Here is a 27,075-nt window from a genome sequence, read left to right on the forward strand (position 1 = left end):
TCTGTCCCACCACGGGGACTGGGCTATGTGGGATGAGGCACCAGTGAAACCTAAAACCAGGGTACGGGCGACTGCTCGGGGTCCTGCGCCGCACCCTGGCCTATCACATGGTGAGGGAGGCGGCCATCAAAAAGGAGAGGCCTGTGTTTTTTGGGCAAAACCCACCATGCGGGCTGCAGGGTCTGCCTGCGTCAGCTTTCCGGGCTCCAGTGGTGGAGACCGTAGACCCGCTGGGCCCTGCGTGGGTGCAGCTGCCGCCAGTATGTGGTGTAGAGAGGCGGACTGGGGTGTAGCAGCGATGGTTGCCTCCCAACAACCATGAACTGTAGGAAACCTGCCCTGTGGTCTACCATCGCCTACTGATCGGAGAAATGGAGTGTATATTTGGGGTGGGAGGGGCCTGCACCCAAGGTCGCCCCACCCCAGGCTTGATTGATGGCAGTTGCTGCAGGACCAGATGAGGGCCTGCTGAATCCTCCCCCCCCCCCCCCCCAAAAGCTGTAAGAGATACACCGGGTGAGAGGGGAAGAGAGACCTGGAGTGGGGTTGCATAACCGGGTTTAGCGGCGGCGGCAGAGGGACCCCTTGTTCGCCCACGATCCTTGACAGAAGACCATAAACAGATTGCGTGGGCCCAGTGGCTGATGGCCTTGTAACTTATGGGACTGACCGGGAGCTGAACACCTCACTCCCTGAACCCAGTGGCGGCATATCCAAGGCGTGTAAGCCTGGGAGCCTGTGTTGGCCCTAACTGGGGATGTCAGAACTGTACTGAGGGGCACCCTGACAGTGGCAGCCTTGTGGCTGAAACTGCTGTTGTGTGCACTCCTGGGGACACCTACGCCTGGGAACCTTGGGACCCCAGGAATAGATTCATGCTGCACCTGACTGAACCCCCTTGTGGTACTGAGCTGCTCGTGTTGCACCCGAGCTAATTGGCCCCTGCAGGCGGGTCCTTTACCTTGAGTTGAAGCCTCCCGCTGCTTTGAAGAGCGCTGCATGGAACACAGGATTAGCTGTTTTCAGGTGTTGCTCCCGAGTCTCAACTGTCGTCGAACCTACCACCTGCGCACCTGTCACTATACTTGGGCTGCTTGTGCTTCACTGGCACTCGCAAGCAGCCTGCGCTGCCGACCGGATCACAACATGGAGCGACGCATGCCCAGGCACGGCCCCTCCATGCCTGTGCGAGGTGCAGACTCTGCGGTGCTTACATGTGGCCCACCACCGGCCATGAAAAACTAGACGTGGTCCTAGCAGCCATTGAAAGGTCTCGGGCGTCCCTTGAGCATAAAATTAACACAGTAGCAAAAGACCTTACCCTGTTAAGAGATGACCACTACAAGGTTAGTTCACACAACGGAGCAGACTACGTTGTTGCTTTAGCCAGGGGAGATACAGGTGCAAGCAAAGCCAGGGTTGCACACTTACAGACTGAGTAGATACTGTTGAGGGGCGCTAATGTAGGAACAACGTATGAATAGTGGGGGTCCGTGAGGGATCAGAGGGACAAGATATGGTGGCTTATCTTGAGACATGGCTCTGCAGCTTGATTCCCGCCTCTACCCTTGCGACCTTTTTTTCTATAGAACATGCACATCGAGTGCTCATGCACCGACCCCTCTGGGGAACCCCTCCCAGACCGCTGGTTGCTCGCCTACTTCCCTACAAGGACCGGGACCTCATCCTGCAAGAAGCCCAGAAGCAGGACAGCTTGGCGATCGATAATATGACAGTGATGATTTTTCCGGACTATACGCTAACTCAGTGGTTCACAAACCTTTTCACGGCGCCCTTGACCCATTGGCTATTGCCCGTGGCTCCAGACTGTTACTTGTTTTGGAGGGTGGGGTGGATGTAAGCCCAGCCTCGGGAGTACTTGCATTTTTCTCCCTGAAAATAATTGGGATGAAGCTAATGAAATTATAATCATATACATGGGGTGTTTCGTATTACTAAGGCGGCTCCTCTAATAAAATATTCCTAGTTGCACTTCTCTGTCCATGCCTTTTTCTTTTTTAGAGTACCCTCTCAAACTTTTTTATCCCACTTACAGTGCTAGATAGCACCCCTATCCATGTAGGCCCCATTGTCAAAGTATTTTTTTTTTTTTAGAGTACCCTCTCAAACTTTTTTATCCCACTTAAGGTGCTAGATAGCACCCCTATCCATGTAGGCCCCATTGTCAAAGTGTTTCTGCGCTTGAAGAATATTTGCATGCACTTCCATTTCTACCCATGTCATATGTGCCAACACACCTGTCTCAGCAGGGCGACTCATGATTTTTTTTAACCCAAGTACAGCTTTATTTTTGCTGTCTCCTCCCTAAATCTGCCTCCAAATCAATGCAAGTAAAATAAATGTGATTTTTTTTTTAAATGTCCTTTTTCTTGCTTCCAAATGTTAGCATTATGCCCTATATCGTGTTTTACTTCCCGGTGCTCCAGGAGAGAGCAGACCTGTCTGGAAATGTGTGTGTACTGTAAGAAATGTGTACTGGAAGTACCTATGATTCAAGCACAAATGTCAATTATTAATAATACTTAGTGTGTTTAATAGACAGGACAACTGTACTTTCCTGATAATTTGCATTGGTGTAAAAGGCATTCGGAAACAAAATGAAACTATTAACGAGTCTAACAAAATAATTCAAGCATCTTCCGCTTACTTTGGGAGTGTTAGAACGTGGGGATCCATGCTGGGATCTCGTTTGTGGTGGGCAGCAATGTTATGGGCTCCCACAAGGGGGATGGGAGCACACTGCTTCTCATCCCAGCACAGTTCTCCCCATTGAATACTGGTAAATGCACTATGCTGTGACCTCAGAGGAATTTGGCAGCATTTCCAGCAACCCCTGGTTCTTCTTTGCTTTCTCCAACTGCTGCTCTCTACGGATGAAGGGCTGAACCCAGAAACACGTATCTAGAGATGTAGAGCAATGTCTGCACCGACTTTGGTGAAAACCACAGCTTATTTTCAAGTAAGCACTACTTTTGTACTGCATTTACCAGGATGCAAAGGGACAAACTCTGCTGGGGTGTGAGGCAGTGTGCTCCCAACCCCCTTAATGTTATGGACTCCGAAGGATGCTGTGCGTTTGTGGAAGGCCGTTCAGAGGGCTGACAGATGTTGCTTGGCTTTATATGTGCACTGAACAGGTGCCCTTCCTATACAAAATATCTGGTGTAGTGGTGCACCGGAGTGGGCTTCCAAGGGTGTTGGGTGATTGGGGGTTGCCTTTAATAGTGTTCTTAATGTAGTTATGGACAGATCCTTTCCACTACTCCCTCGCACTTCCACCATCTTTAATGCCCAAGCTCTGACAAATTGGTTACAAAAATGGCAACACAGACAGCTGGCATAGGCACAACAGTCATACTACTCATATGCACATGACCTCCATGTACGTATAGACTGCCTCGTCACCACAACGAACATACTACCTCACATCACACACATTGATTATCTGGGCAGAACGCACTTGGATCATAACACGCAGCACTTACGTGTGTGATGGGAACACAGACCCAACTCCTATCCCCACATGGCACCTCCAGGCAGATGCATTAGAAGACCCACCCCTCATGGCTTCCCTAGACAGGTGTATCTCTGAATATTTTAACATTAATATGGGCACCGCCACATCTGGGCTGGTTGAGTGAGACACGTTGAAGGTGGCGATCTGGGGAACACCATGAACATGAGACGTAAGTTAAATAAAGAGATTTCAGTTGTGGAACAAAAGCTGTTGCTACTGAAGAAGAGGACCTGGGTGACCTTAGATGGCAAGGAACAATTGTTACAGGAACATGCAGCCCTGCTGGAATGGCTGCACCGTCTTAATAATGCAGCCCACACTGCTAAGACAAACTCTGAATCCAACAAGGAAGGAGCACTGACAGCCTGACTGATTCGCCAGGAGCAGCTACGGCATCCCATACTATCCATACACCACGCCTCAGGCAACTGTACACATTGCATCACATCGCAGTGGAGCATTCACAAGATATTACACTTCCCAATACAAATCAATGTTGGTAGCTACCCTGGGGTACACGGAGTCTTTTCTAGAACCTGTGGTACTTCCCCGTGAAACGTCTGGCAAACAGGAGGTGCCCTGCAGACAAATCACCATACATTAGGTCCAGGAAGCTATTGGGCGGTATCAATAGGCAAAATGGGTTGCCATCTGAATTTTATAATATCTACACTCCACTACTGGCACCAAAGCCGAAAACACTCTAGAATTCACTTTAGATGCCCCACACCCTCACTGTGCGCAGCCCTCCTAATACTGTTGCATTAACAGGGCAGGGACCCAGAGGCTTCCTACAGGCCTTTGGCACTCCTTAATACGTATGATAAAGTTCTAGCCAAAATACTGGCTGACAGGTTGGCCCCACTGGTGCCACTGCTGGTGCATCCGGACCAGAATGTATTTGTACCGGCCAGAAACACCTCCCTGAAACGGAGTGAGATTTTTCGGGTCCTCGAGTATGACCCAGCTAACAGTCCACACTCTAGATGTTTGTTTCTTCACCTAGAGATGGCATTTGATACCCTGGAATGGAACTACCTTTTCGAGGTGTCCCCTCTGTATGGCCTGGGGCCTTGTTTCCTTCATCTGGTCAAAGCGTTATACACCAGCCCAATGGCCAGGGTCAAAAAGGGAAGCTCATCTTTGACCCAATATAGATCCACAGGGGCACCCTGCAGGGCTGCCCGTTGTAACTGCTGTTATTCTCACTAGCAATGGAACTCCTAGCCCGCATTCTTAGAGATGGGGGGGCGATGCTGGGGGATCCCTCTGCGTGATGGGTGACACTCAGTGTCACTATACGCTGACGAGATGCTCATATCTCAGGAACATTCGGACCATCCCAGCCACTACTGCACACATGCTAGACAGATTTGTGATGATCCCTGGCCTCAAGGTCAACTGAAGCAAGTCCTGCCTTTTGCCCCTTGTGGCCGCCACACCCGACCCATCTCTTCCAATAAACGGAATCTCCATTCCATGGCAACTAGTCACATTCAGTTATCTACGAATTCCCTTTTACCATACCACTGCAAACCTATTGGATGGCAACGAGGGCCCTGAAAAGGGGAGTATCCCTAGCCCGCAAAACGGGAGGCATGAGTTAGGTTGTAAGGAATCTACAGCTAGATAGAGTCTCATCCAGATAATGCGTTACTGAAAGTAAGTAACTTGTTCATCTGATAGAGACTTCTAGCTGCAGATTTCTTACCTTTGAATCAGATACCCGAGCCATACCATCCCAGCGGTGAGTTGTGGACTAACATCCTAAACTAAGAAGTCTTGCAGAACTGAACGGGCAAAATGCCTGTCCCTGCGGACCTGACCATCCAGGCAGTAGTGTTTTACAAATATGCGCTATGATGCTCACGTCGCTGCATGACTGATGTCTTGGACTGAGACACCCTGAGCCAAGATCGAAGTCGTGGCCTTTCCCCTGGTGGAATGGGCTCATAATCCCTCAGGGGGTTGCCTCTTTGCCAAGGCATAACAGATCTTGATGTAGAGATCGACCCAGCAAGAGATGGTCCTTTTCTGCGCTGCCCTTGCCTTCTTCCCTCCCACGTGCCCCACAAAGAGTTGGTCACCCACCCGAAACTCTTGTGTGGTTAAGGTAGAACAACGAAGCTCTTTTTGGGTCCAGTCGGTGGAGACACTCCTCTTCCTTAGAGAGATGCGGGGAAGCAAAGAAGGTGGGCAAAGTGATGGACTGACAGATGGAATGGGGTCAAAACCTTTGGCAAAAAGGATGCCCTGGTGTGAAGCACCACCTTGTCCAGAAATGATTCAGAGCAGAGAACGGCAGCAAGGTTCAAAGTCACTGCACTATCCAATTTAGTCACTTTGTGTCTTAAAGCACACGTATTGCCCACCTCAAGCAACCAGTTGCCACTTGACCACAAATAAAATGCAGTTTAGACAATAACATGAGAGGCAATACAATATATCCGTTGACATTACAATGTGCAATAACAGTTCTTTCACTGGTTTTTCGTTTACGAAGAAGATGCTTCATTCATTTGACAAGTGAGTACAGCAAACGGGTTTCGGCCTAGATAGGGCTTCTTCAGAGCTGCAAATATATACATATGTGTGTTGTTTAAAATGTTGTATGTTTTGACTGTTCTTTGAGTTACTTTAAAAAGCATTTACAGCATTATTTTGGAGACCCAAACATTTGAAAGACAGTGAACCAGCCATAAGAGTTTGTGAGAGGGAAACAGAAAGTGCCAACAAATGGATCAATCTAGAAACAACGTTCAACCTAGTGTTAAACATTAAAGGTTCATGAAGGAAGAGCAACGAATGATAGTATGAGCTAGATATGAGAAGAGTCTAGCAAGATGTAGGTAGCCAAAGTGTGTACTAATAGTGACTCTAACCAAGCACCTGATCATGGTGTCATACTGTGGTAGATGCTAAGAAGTAAGGAGGTGAATATGCTGTTCATCCGATGGGGTAAAGAGGCCACTTAATCTGATGGCTATACAGAGGTACCAGGACGCACGCGGGGGCCTCTCTTGTACCCCTGCGAGAAAAATGGACGAGAGACTTGGGTAGAGATTTAATTGATAAGGAGTGAACCTCTTTACAGGAATTCCCCCAAAAAGTGTCCCGTAACGCTAAATTTAAATACATACAATATGTGATCCTACATAGAGCTGATCTTACCCCACTTCGCCTCAATTGTATATACCAAGATGCACAAGTCTGCTGGTCGTAGCTCGGGAGTCCTTGACCCTGACCAGGGCCGAATCTGCCTATTCCCCAAATAGGCGGGTTCCATCAAAGGGCATGTCCATCAAATTGGCTTGGACATCGCCCGAGAAGCCAATTGTACGAAGCCAGGCGTGGCACCTCATGCCACCGTCGTTGAAATAGATCTGCCCAGCAAATCGGTTGTATCTAGGCCACACCGTATGGTGAATTTTGCGGTGTCTCTCCCATCCTTGACAGCTTGGGAGAGCACAGCCCGGGCCTCCTCCGTGACTTGTGACAACACTTGCGCAACAGTCTCCAAAAGGGAATGGGAGAAACGGTATTCACCGACTGCAATGCCAGGCTGAAGAAAGAAAACAACTTCTTCTCAAAGCAATCCAGCCTCTTGGATTCCCTATCCGGAAGGGGCGGAAGGGAATGTGCCTTGGGACGTGGAGGCCTGCACCACCAAACTCTCTGGGGGTGTGGTGTTGGCTGAGGAATTTTGGGTCGCCCAGAGCTGGGCGATGGCGGCGAACAATTGCCTATTCACAGGAGCCCCTGTGCTAGGTTTGGACCATGTTCCTAGAAGGACGTCTGTAAGTGCCTCATTAAAAGGGCAACAGGGGTTCGGAAGGGGAAGCCCCAGGTTGAAGCACCTCAGTCAGGAGATTAGTCCTGACCTGCACCAAGGGCAGCTCCAGTCCAAGGACCTCATTTGCCCTCCTAACCACCATGGCATAGGATGCTCCCTCCTCCGTAACCACCGTAGGCGGAGAGAGAATGCCAGTATCTGGAGAAGTATCCAGTCCACTGGCCTCCCCAAGTTCCCCATACCAGTTCAAATTTTCCTCCGAGAGTTCCTGGGTTTCAAGAGGGCCCCAGACCCCTCCCAATCCTCTCCTGAGCCTAGCACATCCTCAGAGTGCGCAGGCGACAACATAGAACCTCTGGGTTCTGTCAAAGTAAGAATCTGCATCGATGGACGTTATTCCGGCTCTGTTTCGTCAGGGATGAGGATGGGGCTTGGACCACTTACGGACATCGGTGACGTCGCAGGCACTGACTTTGGATCCAACACTGGGAAAGGTCGTGTTGGCATGACCGGCGTCTAACCGGATCTGGGATCGGATCCCTGGGGCCCCACCGACGTTGTGGCCGGAGTCAATGGCGTTGAATCCAATGGTGCCCTCTTCCGACCCCGCGGGGCCCAAAGGCTCACCAGCGGGGTCGTTCTGCTTAAATACGCGGCGCACGGCCTCATAAAACTCTTAGTTGAGGCGTAGTCGACTCTGGCTCCGCGGAACCGTGCCTACAGCATCAGTGCTCCTTACCTCTCTCGACAATGGACATCAGTTGAGGGGAAGACGAAGTCTGCTTTGACTTCTTCATCTTCTTATGCCTCTTCCCCGAGTGTCCTGAAGACCTCCTCTTCTTCGATCTGGACCGTGACCTCCTCGGAGTCTTGCTGGACGGTGTCGACTGCCGGGCCGTGAGTAACTTTTATCACCCACTCCCTCAAGGTCTTCGGAGCCTTCGCCCGAAAGTCTGAACACAACTTCGTATTGTGGTCACGTTCTAGACACCAAAGACATACGCAGTGGGGATCAGTGACCGACATCATGCGGGAACAAGTCCGGCACGGCTTGAAACCAGTCTTCCTCAAAGACTCGCACACGAAATCGGAAAAAATCCAACATTTCGGCAAGTCAAGAAAAAGCCTGCCAAAAAGTGGCAGAGGGGTAGCTTTTCCCCGATTGGTGCTTAACTGGCTCAGAAAGAAAATAACTGCCGTCCGCGAGCTTAGGGGGCGTCTATATAGGCACCGCAACATCCTAACCGATGCCAACGATGCCGACAACGTCACGCAGAGCCGAATGGAGCCACTTCAACGTTGCTTGCAAGGGGTATTGCTCAGCAAAAGTTTCCGGATCCAGTCTGACACCTGGGAAATACAAAGGTAAGGAATCTGCAGCAAGAAGTCTCTATCAGATCCCAACCATGTCTGCTATGACAGTATATCTTCCTGGAGGGGCAGCCTGATCAGAGCAAATCTACTCAAGCACATGAGTTTATCTGCTAGCCGCTGACAGTTGGGTTTGTCCACCCTGACATTCACTAAACGCGCCAGGTGGTTCACCCCCAGGAAAATTCCTTGATGGCCCTGCCATTCCCAGAGGCGTAGTGCCTCCTGGCACAGTGCCCAGGACCCCAATCCACCCTGTTAGTTGCAATACCACATGGTGGTGGTGTTGTCCGCAAACACCTGTGCCAGCCTCCCTCTGGTAGGCTTTCAACACCAGCGGATGGCCTGGAGCTCCAGGATGATATGGAGCTGGGCCTTCGCAGGAGACCAGAGATCTCTGATCTCCTAGGTTGCTGCCCAAACTCCGAAGTGATGTATCTGATGCCATGTCACCTCTGGGTGGTATGGACACGGGTCTGCCGCTGACCCAATCGGGTCCAGTGACCACCACTGCAGATCTTTTGCAGTCTACTCAAAATCTGGAAGTGTTTGGACAGGTCCCCTTGAAGTTGGGCTCACTGAGACTTCAGATCCCATTGCAGAGCCAGCATATGTGATCTGGTATGCTTCACCAGCAGGATGCAGGAGGTCATCAGTCTCAGCAGCCTCAGAGTTGACCTCACTGAAATCCAGGACAGACGTTGAAAGATCAGGATCATAGCCTGAAAGTTCTGTACCCTCCTTTCCAGAGGAAAGGCACAAAACCAAATGTGTCCAGAATGGCTCCAATGAAGGGGAGCGCTTGAGAAGGAGTCAGGTGACACATTATTATGTTGAGTGAACCCAAAAAAATGACAGAAGATGCGCCGTAATCTGGAGGTAGTTGAAAACTGCTGTGGGCAAGCCCACCTTTAACAACCAGTCATTGAGGTAGGGGAAGACTGGAACCCTTTACTTCTGAAGGTGTGCTGCCACCACTTTTATGAGTATCAAGGGGCACTGGTGAGATCAAAGGGAAGGACAGTACACGGATAATGCTCCTAGCCCACCATAAACCGCTGGTAGTGATGATGGGCCTGTAGGATTGATTTATGAAAATAGGCATACTGCAGGTCCAGCACCACCTTCAAGTCTCCAGGGTCGAGGGAAGACAAGTCCTGAATCTCGAAGCATCGTGAATTTTCTCTTCCAGAGGAAGGCATTACAATGGTGCAGAGCTAAAAAAGGGATTAAGGCCTCCGTCATTCTCTGTGTCATAAGCGGCCTCGAAAGACATAGTGGCACCCTTGCGTCTTCTCGGGAAATGAGAGGGGCAGGAAGGGACCATGTCTCGCTTCAATTTTTAATATTCTTTTATTGACTTGCCAGAAGACTGAGCGAGATGATGAACAACTTCGGGAACAACTCCTGCGCTTTCCGGGCCAAGACGTTCCTTTGACTTGGAGCGGTTTTGCCGCAGAGTCTTTCGGTCCTTGGTTAGTTCTGCCTTGTGGTCTCGTATCGGCTTCGCGCTCATTGACACGCAATCACTGCCGGCCTTAGAGTCGAGGGCTGATCCCCGACACAACAGCAAACCTGATGAAGATCCATCACAAACAAGTGTTTGCAACAGTTCTTACAAGGCTTAAAATCTGTTATTTTGGGAGGGGATATTTCCCTGCACGGAGAAGAAAAATTGGGGTAAATTATCTGAAAGTGACGAGAGGTAGCTCTGAATCTGTGTTTGGTGGTGCAGGAAAAAAAATTACTGGTGTCACCATGCGGGTGTGGCGCCTATGTAGGCTCCTCATTTCATTTCCGGAGAGCAAGGGCGTCCATGAGGAGACACAAGCCGCCTCTACTGGCACACAGAGGTACTACTGAAAATACTTACAGATCTCGTTTAACACCTGAAAAATATTCAAAAAATGAGGAATCTGCAGTTTGAAGTCACTATCAGAAACCACTTACAGTGCTTGAAGCACTGCTTCTAATGGGGGATGAAATTTAGAGCGGTTTCCTCATTGGAAAAGCCTCATGGTACAAGACCTACTAAAGGAAAAAAGAATGAAAAATACAGAATCATCACAATGAGCTCTCTAATTATTGAGCATTCATAGTAAGGAGTCACAGCAGTAAAAGACATTCACTAAAAGTGCCTGTTCGCTTAATCTCACCGTGGAAAAAAGTGCCTTGGGAATGAATGGCAAATACAAAATTCAAATCAAAGGCTAAGTCAAGAGGGGTCCCCTTCATTTCGCAAAAGCATTCCTCTCGATGAGACTACAACCCCATTTCTTACTTAAGGAAGCAAAGAACTAATTAAATACTTACTCACAAATCCCTAAAATGTCAAGGTTAAAGCCAACTACAACTGAAAAAGAAATATAATGTGGTTGTATACTATGCTCACCAAACGGGACATAGGTGGTAATACAATGATAACCCTGTAACAGTACGGTATGCATTCCTCCTCGGAGAATTAAACCTCTCTTGCTGTACTGTCTAGGTAATCGAAGTTAAGTATTTGGCTCAATATCATAGCAGGAGGTTAGTTTTTTATTCAATAAAGGAAAATTAGCAGGATCTCCTCCAACATGACCGAATTCAAAGTGGCATGACGAGCACTTTTTAGTTGGTGAGTGGTATGCCTATCTGAAATGAAATCATTAATGACATTACTGTGCATGGTAAGCATGCAACTTATAGTTACTTCATTTAACTAGAACTGGTGATTTTGAGTGTTAAGTGTGAGATAAATAAAGTCACTTTTTTCCAATACATTTGTGTTGTTTTAATGTATGTAAGATGTTTTTACCATACCTAATACTAACAATAACCTTTAGTTTTTTTAGTGTTCTATTTTTTTTTTGTTGATGTAAAGTCATTTGTTATTACCATCCCCGACTGCCCCTGTGGGCGACCAAGCCTTCACCGTGCACGGCATGGTGTTGGCCACTGGGGCAAATTCTTTGCAATATTACATTTTAGAAGAACAATGCATTTTACCTTTAATAACCTGTTCATGTCAGCTTCCATGTTTGAAATGGTCATCCGCTGCATTATTATATCAGTGATACGGCGTTCAAGTGCCTGCCATTTCGACCTGGCCGTCTTTGGGACGTAAATGCTGGTTATCTTCCTTGTATATTTTTTTCTGTGAACAATAAACACTAATTTCACTGCCAATCAAGATGTCTTTTAATTAACAAAACCCTGCTCATGCCTAAAGGAGTAAATATATGGTTTCTAAACAGCATCCTTCATTGAAATAAAGATCTCAAGTGGCATTACATGAAAGAGGCAGCAGCAGTCAACATAACCAATACTTTTTACTAAACTAAACTGTGAAACTGCTGTGAATGAATACAGCAGTTTTGCAATCCTAAATAGGGGAGAGGAAACAAGCTGAAAAATTACATGATAAAATCTAGGCCCATGAGATGTTTAAATTACGACCCAAGTGTAATTTCGGGAATTTCACGTTTTGCTGGTTATGTAGGAAATTTCCGAAATTAAGCCAGTCCTGTAATTACAGTGCGGGAACAACCATAACGCAATCAACTTATTTTCTGCTAATTTATTTTTGCACGAAATACACCCTTGAGTCAAAAATTGATGCAAAGACACATTTTGCACTAAAATATAAAGCTATATGACAGATTTGCATTGCATGCAATTATGCAAAATTGTCCCAAATTATTGCACAATTATGCAACAGCAAATAAAGCAAATTTCAGACACGCCTAACAAAATCTCATCCAGACTTGTACATATAGTTTAGGTACAAACTCATAATTCGAAAACATATTCAGGTAAAGAGTGTGTGAAATCTAAGTCATTCTCATTATGTCGTTCATTTAAATCCAAGTACTCTGTCACAGAAAACTATGCAACAGAAGGTATATCACAGTGCTAAACTGCGTGAACAGATTCAGGCATAAAGCATATATAGGGAAATAAGCCGAAATACACACAAATAATTGGAATCAAGTGGTGGAGGAGAAACACATATCCCTCTCTCAAACACATCAAGTGTTAAGTGTTTTAAGGAAAAGACTATTTATAATCATTTGAAAACTCCACTCTAAGCGCTTGCCACGATTTGAGGACAAGACTACAGGCCTTTGCATGATAGAAAAAGTACTGAAAAATAAATTATTTTCCTGAAACCACAGTTGTCCGATGTGTGGTATCTTTCATAGAGCCGTATGGTTGAATTATTCCCGGTCATCAGGATGGAAACCATTGGTTATTACTGTTAACACAGTGGTCTCCACATACACCAAAATAATATTGAAACAACCAGAGACTAGATGTAAACCATCCATCTCGGATTACGATTCAAACTCTTGCCAGTGAGGTGAAGATACTCAGAGCTTGATCTCCGTAAAGGGGCTCCAATTGTCAGATTTTCGCAGTGTATCAAGATTAATGATTAGCAGCCTCATGAACGGCAAAGAGGGTGGACCATTTGTGAATCCGTGAAATATACCAATATTGGAGAACGGTCATGAAAAGCAACATTTTCTTCTCCAGCACTAAATCTTTCATGGAATCACATAAATAGGCAGAGAAGTCTCATCTTGATGAAACATGCTGGGCCAATCTGGCAATCCAACAGTTGTCTCAGATGTGGAATGGATGTCTAGACAGTAATGGTAAGTGAAAATATGTGCGGAAGTCCATGTTGTGCCCTTTAGATTTCCTTTGGAGCAGTCAGACAAAATGTCCAGCTGTGGTATCCTTGCCTCAGGTGGAAAGCACCTCTACATGTATCGGAGGCCACCTGGCTTTGGCATGGCAGTATGTATGTATGGCAGAAGGAAGTTCAAGCTGTGATACAGCAGCAATGCCCTTCATTGCGAGACAACCCTTATTGGAATTACCATAATAGATGAAAAGTTGATCCCACCTGCTAAAGGTCTTGTACCGACACTGCCTGGCACACACTGGTGCAATTAGTATAAGTGTACACAATTCTTTCTTCAATTTACAAAGGTCTCTTGGAACGAGAGGAATCGGAGGGAAAGAATTAACAAAGCATTTTGACCATGGAGTTAAAAATCCTCGCCCCCTGAGTGCCATGAAAGCACCGCCATTTGGTGAAGGACTTGACTTTGGAATGCTCCAGCATTGTGAACAGATCTTTGAAAGACCACTTGAAGCAGTGTTGGGTCCAGTTTCTATTTATGACAATAAGAGCTGCATCAGTTCAGAGCATCTGCCATATTTTGCAATTCTGTAACATGCTCTATCATAGGAATAATTCTGTGTTGTAGTTGTAGAACCCAGTGACTGTTGTGGTGTTTCATGCGACAGCAATGAAAACTTTGTTCAACCTTGTTTTCTGATACATTCAAGTGCAATCGTATTGTCTGTACCAATGAGCATGGCTTAGTGTGAGATTTGTGTTAAGAAAACATTTAGAGAAATGTCTGACTGCTCTGAGTAACAGAATATTTGTAAAGAAGCATTTCCAGTGGTGAATCCGGAGACCACTTGTCAAACGATCCTGTAAATAACCATTGAGAAAACTGCTGGTTGAATGTCTTACCCACATAAATATTTTCTAGCAGCTTCCACAAGTTTAAAGCTTGTGTAATTTCATCCCATTGTCCTGCGCCCTAACCCGCAGGCAACAGTGTGGAACCAAGGGAATGCATAATTACATCAGTTCCAAGAGCACCTTGCGTTTCTAGATCGTTATTTGTCATTTTCAGTAGATATCTCCTGTCGCGTTTCTTGAGGGGTAAGCTTTCAGAGGGTTTCAACATGTGTATTGGCACTAGAAACAGAGCTTCCTAAGAAGGAGCGAGGCTAACATTTTTCATTGATATTAAGGCCTAATACTTTCAACATATTCATCTGTGTAGTTTTAGGAACTTTCAGGAATGAAGGAGCTTTGATAAGCTAGGTTGACGTATGGAAACACTGACAAACTGACAATGTACATGCAACGCACCTGGTGCTAAGCACTTCATAAATACCCATTGAGGGAAAAACAGGAATGCCTTAAATTTGTAATCCTGACCATCAATCATAAAACAGAGGTACTTCTGATGTCACAGATGAAAAGGAAAGCGGAAATAAGCATCTTATACTTTGAATGATGCCAGGTAATTTCCATGAACAATAGACTGAAGGATATTTACGAGAGAAAGCACCCTAAAACATTGTTACTTGATGAACTCACCCTCTTCTTGCAATGAAGGAAAAACCTCCAGTAAAAATATTGATGTTGCAAGGCTTTCAGTAATTGATCTCTCAGACTTGGAAAGTAGTTTGTTGACTACAGAAAACAAAGCTTTAAGGTGCAGATGAGGTTCTTTCCTTGTAAACCTTTGGGGGTATCTCCGATACAAAATCTATTGTGTACCCATACCATATGATATTTACCTACAAGTGATCAGTTATGCTGTAATGCCAGCCTTGAAAGAAAACCTGCACCTTTCCCTCCACCATTATGGGAAATGTGGAATCAAGCAGACTGGGGAGTGATGAATCCTAGGTAAGATCTTGGTAGCTAGTAGACAAAGAGCCTTTGTTGGTTGTGGTCTCCTCCAGCCTGTCGGGTACGATATGGATATTGGGTTTTCGCAAAGTATCTGGGACGATATGGACGAGTATTTCTAGATGACCCAGGCACACACGAACTCCTTTGGCTATATGTCTGGCATCTATATATTCAAAAGTATTAAGAGTGATCTTACTGTGTCAGTGCCTGTTTTCATTGTCTGTATGATGTTGTCAACAGGCTTCCAAAATAAATGTTGTCCTTCAAAAAGGAATTTTTAGAACTGTAGCATTCTGTATGGGCAGGCATGCTTCAAAGTCAGCCACATCTTTGTAAAATTGTGTCTGTTGCTATCTGAGCAAAACCATACACTCCATTTCTTAACATGGATATAGCCTGTTCTCAGTATTCATGAAGTAATTTATCCAAAGCAGGGGGCAATATAATGCTCAAGTTGCTTGTTTTATCTTGTTAGAACTGGACAAGCATTAGCAACCTTGCTAGATTTTCACTGCAAAAGCACCAATTCTTTTTCCCATGGTGACCAGGTTATGGCCCTCCTGGTGTGGAGGGACAAAACGAGTGATGCACGAATATAAGATCACCTTTGGGCTGCCACTAACATCAGTGAGTCCGTTTTACTCTGGTTCAAAAACAAGCACTGCTAAATCTGGAGCTTTATATATTTGCTCTCCAGACAGGCAACTGAGGTCCAACCTGTTGCAGGATTATGCAAACATGTTTGACCTGCCTCACAGAGACAGTCTAAAATAGAAGGCAAATGCTACTTACCAGTATGCATCTGTTCTTGGCATGTAGAACAGCAGATCTACACACTGTGCATAGATCGCCATCTGGTGTTGGGCCCCGATGTTTGCAGTTGTTTTTCCTCTTGGAAAGTCTTTGGAAGTCACGAGGTATGTGACTCCTCCCTTGGATCGTATTGCGCATGGGCTTCGGCTCCATCCTCAGATTGTTTTTCGCCAGCAGGGAAATGATGGAGCGTAGTAATAAACAGTGAAGATGCCCATGTGTGTTGTATCCAAGGAAGATAAACTGGAACAGATAAAGGTAGCCGGGGAGGCGGGTGGGCGTGTGTAGATCTGCAGCTCTACATGCCAAGAACAGATGCATACTGGTAAGTAGCATTTGCCGTTCGAGGCATATGAGCTGCAGATTACACACAGTGCATAGATTATATAGCAGTACCCAACCTTAGCGGCGACAACCAGTATCTGTTGCAGTGGTTTGAAACAATGTTTTGAGTACAGCCTGGCCCAAACTAGCTTGTTGCTTAGTTTGCACATCTACACAATAGTGTTTAGTGAAAGTGTGCAATGTTGACCATGTAGCTGCTTTGCAGATATCATCTAAGGGGATGTTCCCTAAGAATGCATGGAAGCCTCTATCTTACGTGTAGAGTGGGCTTTAGGGGGGAACAGATAGTGTTCGTTTTGCCTTGTGGTAGCAAATCTGAATGCATTTGACAATCCACCTAGCTATCCCAGATTTGGAGATGGGGTTGCCTTTATGTGGTGGTGAGAAGGAAACGAACAGTTGTTTTGTCTTACGAAAGGGTTGTGTTCTCTCTATGTAGTAGAGAAAGGCTCGTTTGACATCTAATGTGTGGAGAGCTCTTTCTGCAACGGTTTGTGGATGCGAGAAGAATACGGGTAGTTCCACAGATTGGTTTAGGTGTAAGGGAGAAATGACTTTAGGGAGGAATTTTGGATTTGTACGGAGAACCACCTTGTTATGGTGCATTTGCAGAAAAGGTTCTTGAATGATGAGTGCTTGTATCTCGCTGACCCTTCTGGGAGAAGTGATAGCTACAAGAAAAGCGGTTTTCCATGTTAGGAATTGAAGTTGACAATAGTGTAGAGGTTCAAAGGGAGGCCCCATTAGTCTGGTGAGAACGATGTTTAGGTTCCACACCGGTGAGGGTGGCACTCTTGGGGGAATTATTCTTTTGAGGCCTTCCATGAAGGCTTTTATGGCAGGTACTCTAAAGAGAGATAGATGTTGCCTGTTTTGTAGATAAGCTGCTATGGCTGCAAGGTGCAGTCTAATAGACGTGTAGGCTAGATTGCATCTTTGTAGGTGTAGTAAAGAGCCTATGATGTGTTGAATGGACACATCTAGGGGATTGAAGTTATTGTTGTGACAATAGATCACAAAACGTTTCCACTTGGCTGCGTAGAAAGCTCTAGTGGTAGGTTGTCTAGCTTCCTTAATGACGTTCATACAGTCAGGGGGAAGATTTAGGTAACTGATTCTAAGATTTCAGGAGCCAGATGGCAAGGTTGAGCTGAACTGGGTCCGGATGCCTGATCTCTCCATGGTTCTGGGTTAAGAGGCGTGGAGAGAGATGTAATTTTTGTTACGGTACTACAGATAGTTCCAGCAGTGTGGTGTACCACGGTTGTCTGGCCCAAGTTGGAGCTACTAGGATGAGAGTGAGGGAGTGTTGTAGTTTGCGCACCACTAATGGAATGAGTGGGAGAGGCGGAAAAGTGTACGCAAATCTGCCTGACCAATTCATCCATATCGCATTGCCTTCGGACAATGGGTGTGGATATCTGGCGGCGAAACTTGGGCATTTGGCGTTTTCGTGGGTGGCGAAGAGGTCTATCTGTGGATGCCCCCACATTTGAAAGTACGGGTGAAGAACTTGTGGATGGAGTTCCCACTCGTGGATCTGTTGTGTTGGTCTGCTCAGCAGATCCGGCATAGTGTTTTGGACTCTTGGGACATGTTGGGCTAGGAGAAAGATTTTTTGGGGTATGGCCCATCTCCATATGCTCTGTGCTAGGTGAGAGCGCTGCGGAGAGTGTGTGCCGCCTTGTTTTTGTATATAGTACATGGCTGTCATGTTGTCGGTGCTGACTAAGACGGCCTTGCCTGAGACATGCGTTTGAAAGGCCTTTAGGGCTAAGAATATTGCTAGTAACTCTAGATGGTTGATGTGGAGCAACTTTTGTTGAGGCGTCCACCTGCCCTGCATGGTGTGATGTAGAATGTGAGCTCCCCAGCCGGAGAGTGATGCGTCCGTTGTCAGTACTATTTGAGGAACCGGTTCCAGGAATGGTCGTCCTTTGGAAAGGTTTGTGGTGGCCCTCCACTGCAGAGAGCGATGGGCACGACCGTCTACAAACACCAGATCTGTCAATTGACCCTGGGCTTGGTTCCATTGGCGCGCTAAGCACTCTTGGAGAGGACGCATCTGGAGTCTTGCATGAGGTACTATGAATATGCAAGAGGCCATCATTCCTAGAAGTTGCATGAACACCCGAGCTGGGAGAGAGAGTTCTGGCTGAAATTTGGCGCGTAGAGCGTGAATGCTTGCTATCCTGGCAGGACTGGGATAGGCTAGCGCTTTTGCGGTGTCTATGGTGGCACCGAGGTATTGTTTTACGTGGGATGGTTGCAGATGGGACTTCATGTGATTTACTGTGAAGCCCAGGTCGTGAAGTAGTTGGATAGTGGCGTGAGTGTGTTGTACACACTGGTTGTATGGGATGGCTTTTATGAGCCAGTCGTCTAGGTATGGGAAGACATGGATGTGTTGGCTTCGCAGGTGTGCTGCCACTACCGCTAGGCACTTGGTAAACACCCGTGGTGCTGTGGTGACTCCGAAGGGGAGCACTTTGAATTGATAGTGTTGACCGTCCACTACAAACCTGAGAAACTTTCTGTGAGCATTGTGAACAGGAATGTGGAAATAGGCGTCCTTGAGGTCTAGGGTGGCCACAAAGTCGTTTTGGGAGAGCAGTGGAACTACCTGCTGGAGTGTGACCATGTGAAAATCGTCTGAGTGTATACAGTGATTTAGGGGTCTGAGGTCTAGGATGGGTCTTAGAGTGTCGTCCCTTTTTGGTATGAGAAAATATAGGGAGTAAACTCCCATATTTTGTTGGTGGGTAGGAACTAGTTCTATCGCACTGTTTTGTAGGAGGGAGATTACCTCCTGCTTTAGTAGTGCTAAATGTTCCTGTGACATTGGGCGTTGTTTTGGTGGAATGTTTGGGGGGGGTAGATGTTAGTTCGAGGCAGTAGCCTGACCGAATTATTTGCGTTACCCATTTGTCTGAGGTGATGGTAGTCCAGACGGGAAGGAAATTGTGGAGTCTGCCCCCGACCGGAGTGGAATGGTCTGGGGGGGAGTGGAGGGAAGTCATTGGGTAGGGGTGGAGGCAGAGCGAGAGGTGTTTGTCTTGCCTCTGCCTTTATTGTTGTTGCCCCTGTAGCCGCCTCTTTGGTAACCCCTTGTAAAGGTGGATTGGGTAGGGGCTTTATAGGAAGTAGAAGCGGTATCAGAGGAGTAGCCTCTCGGGGTGCTTCGACAGGAAGAGCGGTGAAAGGGGCGCCTGGGAGGGTGCGATTGTAAGGCCCCCATAGACTTCACCGTATCTGTGTCTTTTTTCATTTTTTCTAGGGCCTCAACAACTTTTGGGCCGAAGAGATGTTCCTGGTCAAAGGGGTGGTTCAGGATGGAACCTTGCACCTCTGGTTTGAAACCTGAAATTCGTAGCCAGGCATGCCGACGGAGGACGATGCTGGTGTTAATTGCCCTAGAGGCGGTGTCAGCTGCATCTAGGGCACAGCGGATGAAGGTGTTGGTGATGGTTTTACCCTCCTGAATTAGCTCATTGGCTCTATTTTCATATTTGTCAGGGAGGTGTTGCATTATGGCTTCTAGTTCATCATAATGTGCCCTGTCATATCTTGCCAAAAGCGCTTGTGTGTTTGCGATGCGCCATATGTAAGCAGCCTGGGATGCAGTGCGCTTGCCCGATGCGTCCAAGAGTTTGGACTCCTTATCAGGTCGTGGTGCCTCGCCTGATGCCTGGGAGTTTGCATGCTTTCTTGCAGTGGACACTACTAGGGAATCTAGTGGTGCTGGCCCTCTGATGTAGGTGGCGGCCTTATATTTTTTGTCGATGCGAGGGTTGATGACCCTGGCTCTGATCGGGTCTTTAAAGACCTCCAGCGCGTGCTTGATAACGCCCTTGAGCCTGGGCAGGATGGAAGTGGCCCTATGTGTTGTGTCAAAGGTATCTATGAGGAAGTCCTGCTCCACAGTGTCAGTATGGAGATCCACCACGTGGTAGTGTGCAGCCCTCTGGAGTAGTTGGCTAAACCCCATTGAGTCTTCCGGGGGGGGGGGGATGGTCTCGAAGGGTAGAGATCATCCTGCGGGACATTAGGGATGTCTGGAATGTTATAGTCGTCCCATGGGTCTGGGGAGCCTGTAGGAGTGAGGTCCCCTATGGGTTGGTCATGGGGCTCGTCCCCTGTGTCATCATAGACATCATCATCTTCATCATCCGGAGAGGGTGTGAGGGAATAATGAGGTGGGGGAGGAGGAGGTGGAGGAGCTGGTGGAGGAGCTGGTTGAGGAGGTGGAGGGGGTGGAGGAGGGGGTGAAGGTATTCTCAAAGGGGAGGTAGCAGAGTCTTTCCTCTTTGGAGGTGGAGCTGGGGCAGGCTTGTCCAGCGGTCTCTTTTTGATGCTGATTATCAAATGTCCAGTCTTAGGGTCCTTGACCAGTGTTTTTTGCAATGGATCAGGCCTAACTAGTTCATCCGTGAGTGGCCGATCCGTCGGCGCTGAAAGCGTCGGGCCGTAGGCTTTTTCTGCTTGGAGGCTGCATCAGTACGGCTTCGGAATGGCTGGTTGTTTACTCGGCTCCGAGATTACTTTCGGCTTCTAGATGTGGGTGCCAATGGCTTTGTGTTTTTTGCTCGGCTCCGGGGACGGTGTCGGTACCAAGGAGTGCTTCGGTGTGGAGCTCGGTGCCGAGGAGGAAGCCATTTTCTTTTTAGGCGTCGGTGCGGAGGAGTGTTTCTCGGCACCGACGGTAGGTTGGCTCGAGCCCGAGCCGCCGGAAGGCTTGATAGGCTTCTTTACCGGGCCCGAAGGCGCAGTGTGGGAAGCAATGTCCTTGGTCGTGCCTAGGCCCGAGGGCGAAGGCGTGACCGAAGCCTTTTTGGATGCCGTTGAGGGTGTGGGGTGGGGGTGGATATTGGTACTCACGACCCTCTGTGCCGGAGTGATGTCCTCGACATCTGAGTCGTCTGCCTCGGAGGCGCTGACGAGGCCCTCTCCTGTGTGCTGTCCTTCTGGTGCGTCGACGCCTTCTCCGAAGATGTCGTCTGGGATCGCTGTCGACGAGTACGTCATGGTTCTTTTCGCCCTTCGGTCTCGAATGGTTTTCTTGGACCGGAAGGATTTGCACGCCGGATAGTCTTGAGCCTCGTGTTCAGGGGAGAGGCATAGGTTGCATACCTCATGGAGATCGGTGTGGGGAAATTTGGACCTACATCGAGGACACTTTTTGAATGGAGTCCTTTCCATCAGCCAGGACCGGAGCTTGGGTAGGCACGAAGGCCCTCGTCGACGACCAGAATTGAAGACTTGGATCGATGAGAGCCGCGTCGAGTGTGGAGATCGCGATCGAAAACAATACCGCGAAAGGGGGGAAGGATTGCGCGCCGATAGAAGAACTGGTAACTGTTCGGAACCGGAGCGCGAAGATCACATCCGAGCCAGATGGTGGAAAAAAACAATCTGAGGATGGAGCCGAAGCCCATGCGCAATACGATCCAAGGGCGGAGTCCCATACCTCGTGACTTCCAAAGACTTTCCAAGAGGAAAAACAACTGCAAACATCCGGGCCCAACACCAGATGGCGATATATGCACAGTGTGTAATCTGCAGCTCCTATGCCTCGAACACAGAGTTCATAGATCATTTTTTTGTCCTTAAAATCAAAAAGGAAAGAGATAGTCTTTATGGAGGCTAACATTTAATAAAATATATTCAGAGCCTGGACAAGTTAGCTATGGAATTTTGTATATATCATAAAAAGTAGAGTCCCTAGGGAAGATTCTAGCCTGGAGATATGAGCTGGTACATAATAATCCCATTTACTATCCTTGATGTTGGGAGCACCATCTTGGTCCCCTGTGACGACATCATGGTGTAGACCATCATCCTTTACATCAGATACAGTATCTTGTCTATCACCTAGTTCATAAGGATCTGAAATTGGATGTTTAGGTTAGTCAGCAATATATATTGGTGGTGACAATGTAAACAGACCAGTCTGTGGCATCGGATGAAGTCAGAATAGCTGCTGACGACAAGATTGTCAAAGAAGCAGTCAAAGATGAGGATGGGGTCATCAACAGGATGGAGTTTGTTGACGATGCAGGCTTACCATCTATAGCTCTCAAAGAAGGTGATCCAGTTAGGTGGGTGCTGACACCGGTTGAGGCGATGGAGGCGATGGTGAAGGTGGAGTAAGAATTGGTTGGATCCGGTGTGGCTGGTGATGCTGCTGCGTAAATGTCGATCAACTCTGCCTCCAAGGAGGGTGGAGCAGGAGGAGATTTAGCTGTGCTTTTGGCTCAACAAGGAGAAGTGGAATGCTTTTTCTTGTTGTGGCGTGGTTTCTTTTTCTTTTGGGACTTGGTGGGAGTTGATTATCTTGATCTTTGTCAAGACCTCAACTGTGACTTAATTCAACAACTCCTACTGCCTTCTTTGGAACAAAACGAATTTGGCTCGGCATTCCCTGATGGCCTTGGGCGCAACTGTTGACAGACGTCACATGACAAAGGTGTGCTGTCTCGAACAAAGAGACCACAGACAACTGTTATGAGATCTGTGATTGACAGATGTCCGTTGCAACATCAAAAGGGCTTCAAGCCTCATTGCTTTGAAGGGGACATGTTACTACTGCACCAAAGTGTGCAACATTTGAATAGTGAGTTAATCTTCTCACAAGAGTGTAAGCTCTATATCACAATTATAGGTGCAGCAAAATACAGTGCAGAACTGCCCTTGAGGCATGTTTCTCAAGGCTTTAAGACTTTGATGACATCATCTCAACTCCAAGTCTGACATCGCTAAAGAGTAGACTCCACCTGCCAGAGAGCTACTGCAAAAGATGATCCGAATCCAATCAGTGCCTGGGATATTCAAAGGTGAAAAATCCACAGATAGATAATATATCCACCAGAAAGATCATTACCGAAGGTAAGTAACTTTTCTGTTAACATGGACTACCAAAGGCTCCCATCCCGATGTCAGGGAACAAGTCAAGCATGTGACTTTGTAAAATATCCTATGCTGGATAATGCTCATGACCTGTACTTCAAAGATGAGATCCTCTATATTGTTCAGAATATTTCTGAAAGGAGGGAGAGAGGCCTCATTGACGGTTTTACCTCAACAACATATGAAGAAACTGAGAGATTGCAGTCTTGAAGGATGTAAACGTTCTGTAGGAGAAAAGAGCATAGCCTTAAAGGACCTGGGCGATTTATAGGTCAAGAGTAAGCATGTGCACACTTGATACATGTCCACTGTCCAGTCCATAAAGGCTATTTGCCATTTACTCTAATATCTTTCCCCAAGATTGCCTGGATACAAACTTGAGAAAACAGGGTAATGACCATTTGACTGTGGGTCTGCACTGGTTTGTGAGCTCCTACATCCACTGCATAGAAGTCCCATCTTGTATCTCACTTGACCTGCACAGAATCTTCTCACCAACCAAGGACTCTGGAGAAACCAGCTATATCAAGAACTGTGAGGTACAACTAAAAGTGGGCTATTAGTTTCAGCAATGTAACAACAACACCTGGGACACCAAAACACTTGGATGTTCTTGAAATCTATTAACATTATCTGCTCCTCTCACTTGCCTTACAACTAAACTACGTTGTGAGTTGTCCATGTTTAATCAGTATGTTGAAGGACAACCGCTCCAATGATAGAGCTCATACCACTGCAAGGATTAGAGCTTGCACTTCACTGCTGTCAGAACTAGCTTGGAGCAGGTCTAAGCTAAGTCAGGATAGGGGTATGGTGGGTAAAAAGAGATTCTGTTAGATCCACCGGATTTGGTCTGTGGTAGACCCGGAGTTGGTCTGCGGCAAGGGTATTCCAGTAACTACTACTTGAAGCATTATGTCTGCATCTGACCATTTGTTGCTTTTTATAATAGTTCTAGGCCTTTAAAGCCGCATGGTCAGTAGCCTAGTACATTTAATATTGCTATGCAAATATCACACTATCTACATGCTGTGGTTACAGAAAGCACAGCACACCTATGGTGACGTTTAGGATTAAAACAATCACTTTTTATATTCCCCAACATTCAAAGTAATTATTTAATCTTGCATGTCTCCTTTGGTTTATGTCAAAAACATTCATCATGTACTTCAAACCACCCAATTAAAATTCAGAAATTTGACTGCAGTCAAATAATTATTTGGTGACACGCTCTATAATTTGAATATTCCTGGATGCACAAACACTTTTACTGTGCCGTTCTACCCAGAGGCAACTATGTATATCATTAAAATGAACATCATTACAGCATGCACATAAGAATAATTCAGTACCTTCACTTTGGCGTGAACTATCACACATTTTACTTCATAACAACACTAATCAAGCTCAGGGCATTTTACCTAGTTCCATTTGTAGCGACTGAAGAACTTTGGACTCTTGACACAGATATTCGCATTTTACTTTGTGCAAATGGTCTTGATGCATCATCTGAAGATGGGTCAACAAGAGGATCAGGCAAACTTATTTTTCTGTTTGCCCTTCCAGCAACTTTATCCGACATTGGCTTTACCTGCCGACGAAGAGCTGTAACCTAAAAATGTAAACATTTCCATCATTACTATTTGTAGCAGTTACTTAAAAAAAAAGAGAAGGGAAGAACATAGAAATAATAAAGGCTAACAATTTACACAGTCTTACAAAATATACTAATCATTAGCTGAAATGTACACAACCTCTAAATGAACAAATCTATTGCAGGAATAACACATTTTGCGTTCTCTTTTTAGATATTGTTTAATATTGAACATGTGTTTCTGAGAAATGCCCAGTTATGACCCACAATTCTTAAACTGAGATCAGAGAAATTCCTCTGTAGTGGTAAAGTACAATATTGCTCTTAAAAATAATTTCAGCTATGTTTATTCTATCAACGAAAAGCACTTGAGAAACAAAAGAAACCAGACATACATATTTTGTCTTGAAAACATGGTTGAAGGCTCAGGAACAATGAAGGCTACTGCACTTGGGGAAAATCTGAATCAATGTTTTACCACTTTAAGAACAGCATGGGAACCAACACAACATAAATAGAACCTTGAAGATTAAAAAAACATGTTACTTCCTTGTAACAATAGGTTTGCATAATCACATCATCTAAAGTGTACACAATAACAATTTAGATCCTGAAAGGTGTAAAATAGTGGTTGCTGAACACAGGTATGGACAAAATAACCCACCATGACATCTAACCAAAATCCTCAATCGCACTTGGAATTTTACCAGGAAAACGTATTGTAATGAAGGAAAAGTTGCTTAATAGTAATCCTAGTTTTCCACTACAGGAATCGTAGACAAAACATTAAATAATCTCCTCTTATGTGTGGTACTCCATAGCTCCTAACTAAGAAAAAAAATTATACCTATGTTTTTTTATAAAACAAAATTTTAGGCAACAATGAATAAATTACTGGAGTGTTAAGTGGTAACTCCATGAGAGGTCATGAATTGTGAAAGAAGGTAGGCTGTGATATGGATTGATTTGCATGGAAACTAGAGGCCACAGTTATTTAATTTTTAAATAACATGGAATACAATTCCTCATAACAATGCTCGGATTTTGCAAAATTTGATAAAGCGGAGCAAAAAATGTGATACAGGGCACCCAGTATTAATTTCCTCCTGCAGAACAAACATGTAAATTGAAGAGACCTTTAGAAGGAATTAATGATGGTGGGAACTTCAACTCCAAGACACATCAATTTTGTAGGGCTTGGTTCCCCATGATGGGTTCTTAAAGGGGCATATTGTCCCCTGAGAGAAATCTCATGGATTCAGGCATTCTGAATTGGCGATACTAAAAGCACAACACACTATGCGGGTGCGCATAAATATCCCTGCTTCAATGAGTAGACTTGGGAGAGCACTCCAAAGCCTAAAATAAGAAACAGTGTTTGGGTAAAGTCTAGGTAAAGTGGTACACAGTTAAAAAAGCAACAATAAGGCATCACGGCCAAGCCAGTGTTTTGAGTTCACAGCACTTTATATAATTCTATTAATGTTAAATATATTTACACAATAAACAATTCAAGTTAGTGGAAAGCAAACACACAATACTAAACCCAATAGACCAATGTAACGTAAAAGATTGTACAGTGAAGTGGAAATCTAACAAGGAGAACTGCAATCTCATGAGTCAGGCAGCCATTAAAGCAGATCCTTAAGAAATAGTCAGTAACGAAAACGGGGCCCCTGGCTAAACACACTAAAGAAAATTCGTCATTAGGTAATAGTTGCACCAATTTTTGAATATTGTTATCAAACAAGTCAAATAACCTCCTCTTGGATAGGAAGTACTATAATACCTCTCCATAAGAAAGGCTCTCGCACAGCCAACATTCATCAGATTGCCCTTTTAAATGAGTCAGGAAACATCTTCACTGCTAGTATTCTAGAACATCTGCAAGACTGGGCTTTTTCTAAAGGAATTATCATGCGAGAACAGGCAGGTTTTAGAACCAAACATTCTGTGATGGACAACAGAGCAATTGTTCGGACTTTAATAGATAAGTATTTTGTAATGAAATCACAAATACATTCTCTATAGGGTGTTCATCGACATTTCAATGGGATTTGATACAGTGGGCAGGCCAACTTTCCTCCAATAGGTTTACAACACAACTTGAACGCTTTGAATGAATATGCAGAAAAAACCTTTGAAAAATAAAAAATAACATCTGTAAAACTAAAGTAATGGATTTAAAAGGAAGAAAACACTGCCATCCTTTTAGTTGG

At 45.8% G+C, this 27,075-nt stretch overlaps 1 protein-coding gene across 8 annotated transcripts in view; it reads right to left on the reverse strand.

Annotated features, from left to right (window-relative positions):
• The window catches only part of KIF21A (kinesin family member 21A), a 719,281-nt gene that overhangs the window by 272,408 nt on the left and 419,798 nt on the right, over positions 1-27,075 (reverse strand). For all 8 annotated transcript variants that reach the window (XM_085654100.1, XM_085654097.1, XM_085654095.1 and 5 more), the window contains 2 exons: positions 24,684-24,874; positions 11,691-11,838 (listed from right to left, as the gene is read on the reverse strand). In XM_085654100.1, the coding sequence (XP_085510226.1) occupies positions 11,691-11,838; positions 24,684-24,874 (339 nt within the window). The remainder of the gene's footprint in view (positions 1-11,690; positions 11,839-24,683; positions 24,875-27,075) is intronic.

This window comes from Triturus cristatus, chromosome 4_1 (assembly GCF_964204655.1).
Source record: "Triturus cristatus chromosome 4_1, aTriCri1.1, whole genome shotgun sequence".
In the NCBI taxonomy this organism is placed as follows: domain Eukaryota; kingdom Metazoa; phylum Chordata; class Amphibia; order Caudata; family Salamandridae; genus Triturus; species Triturus cristatus.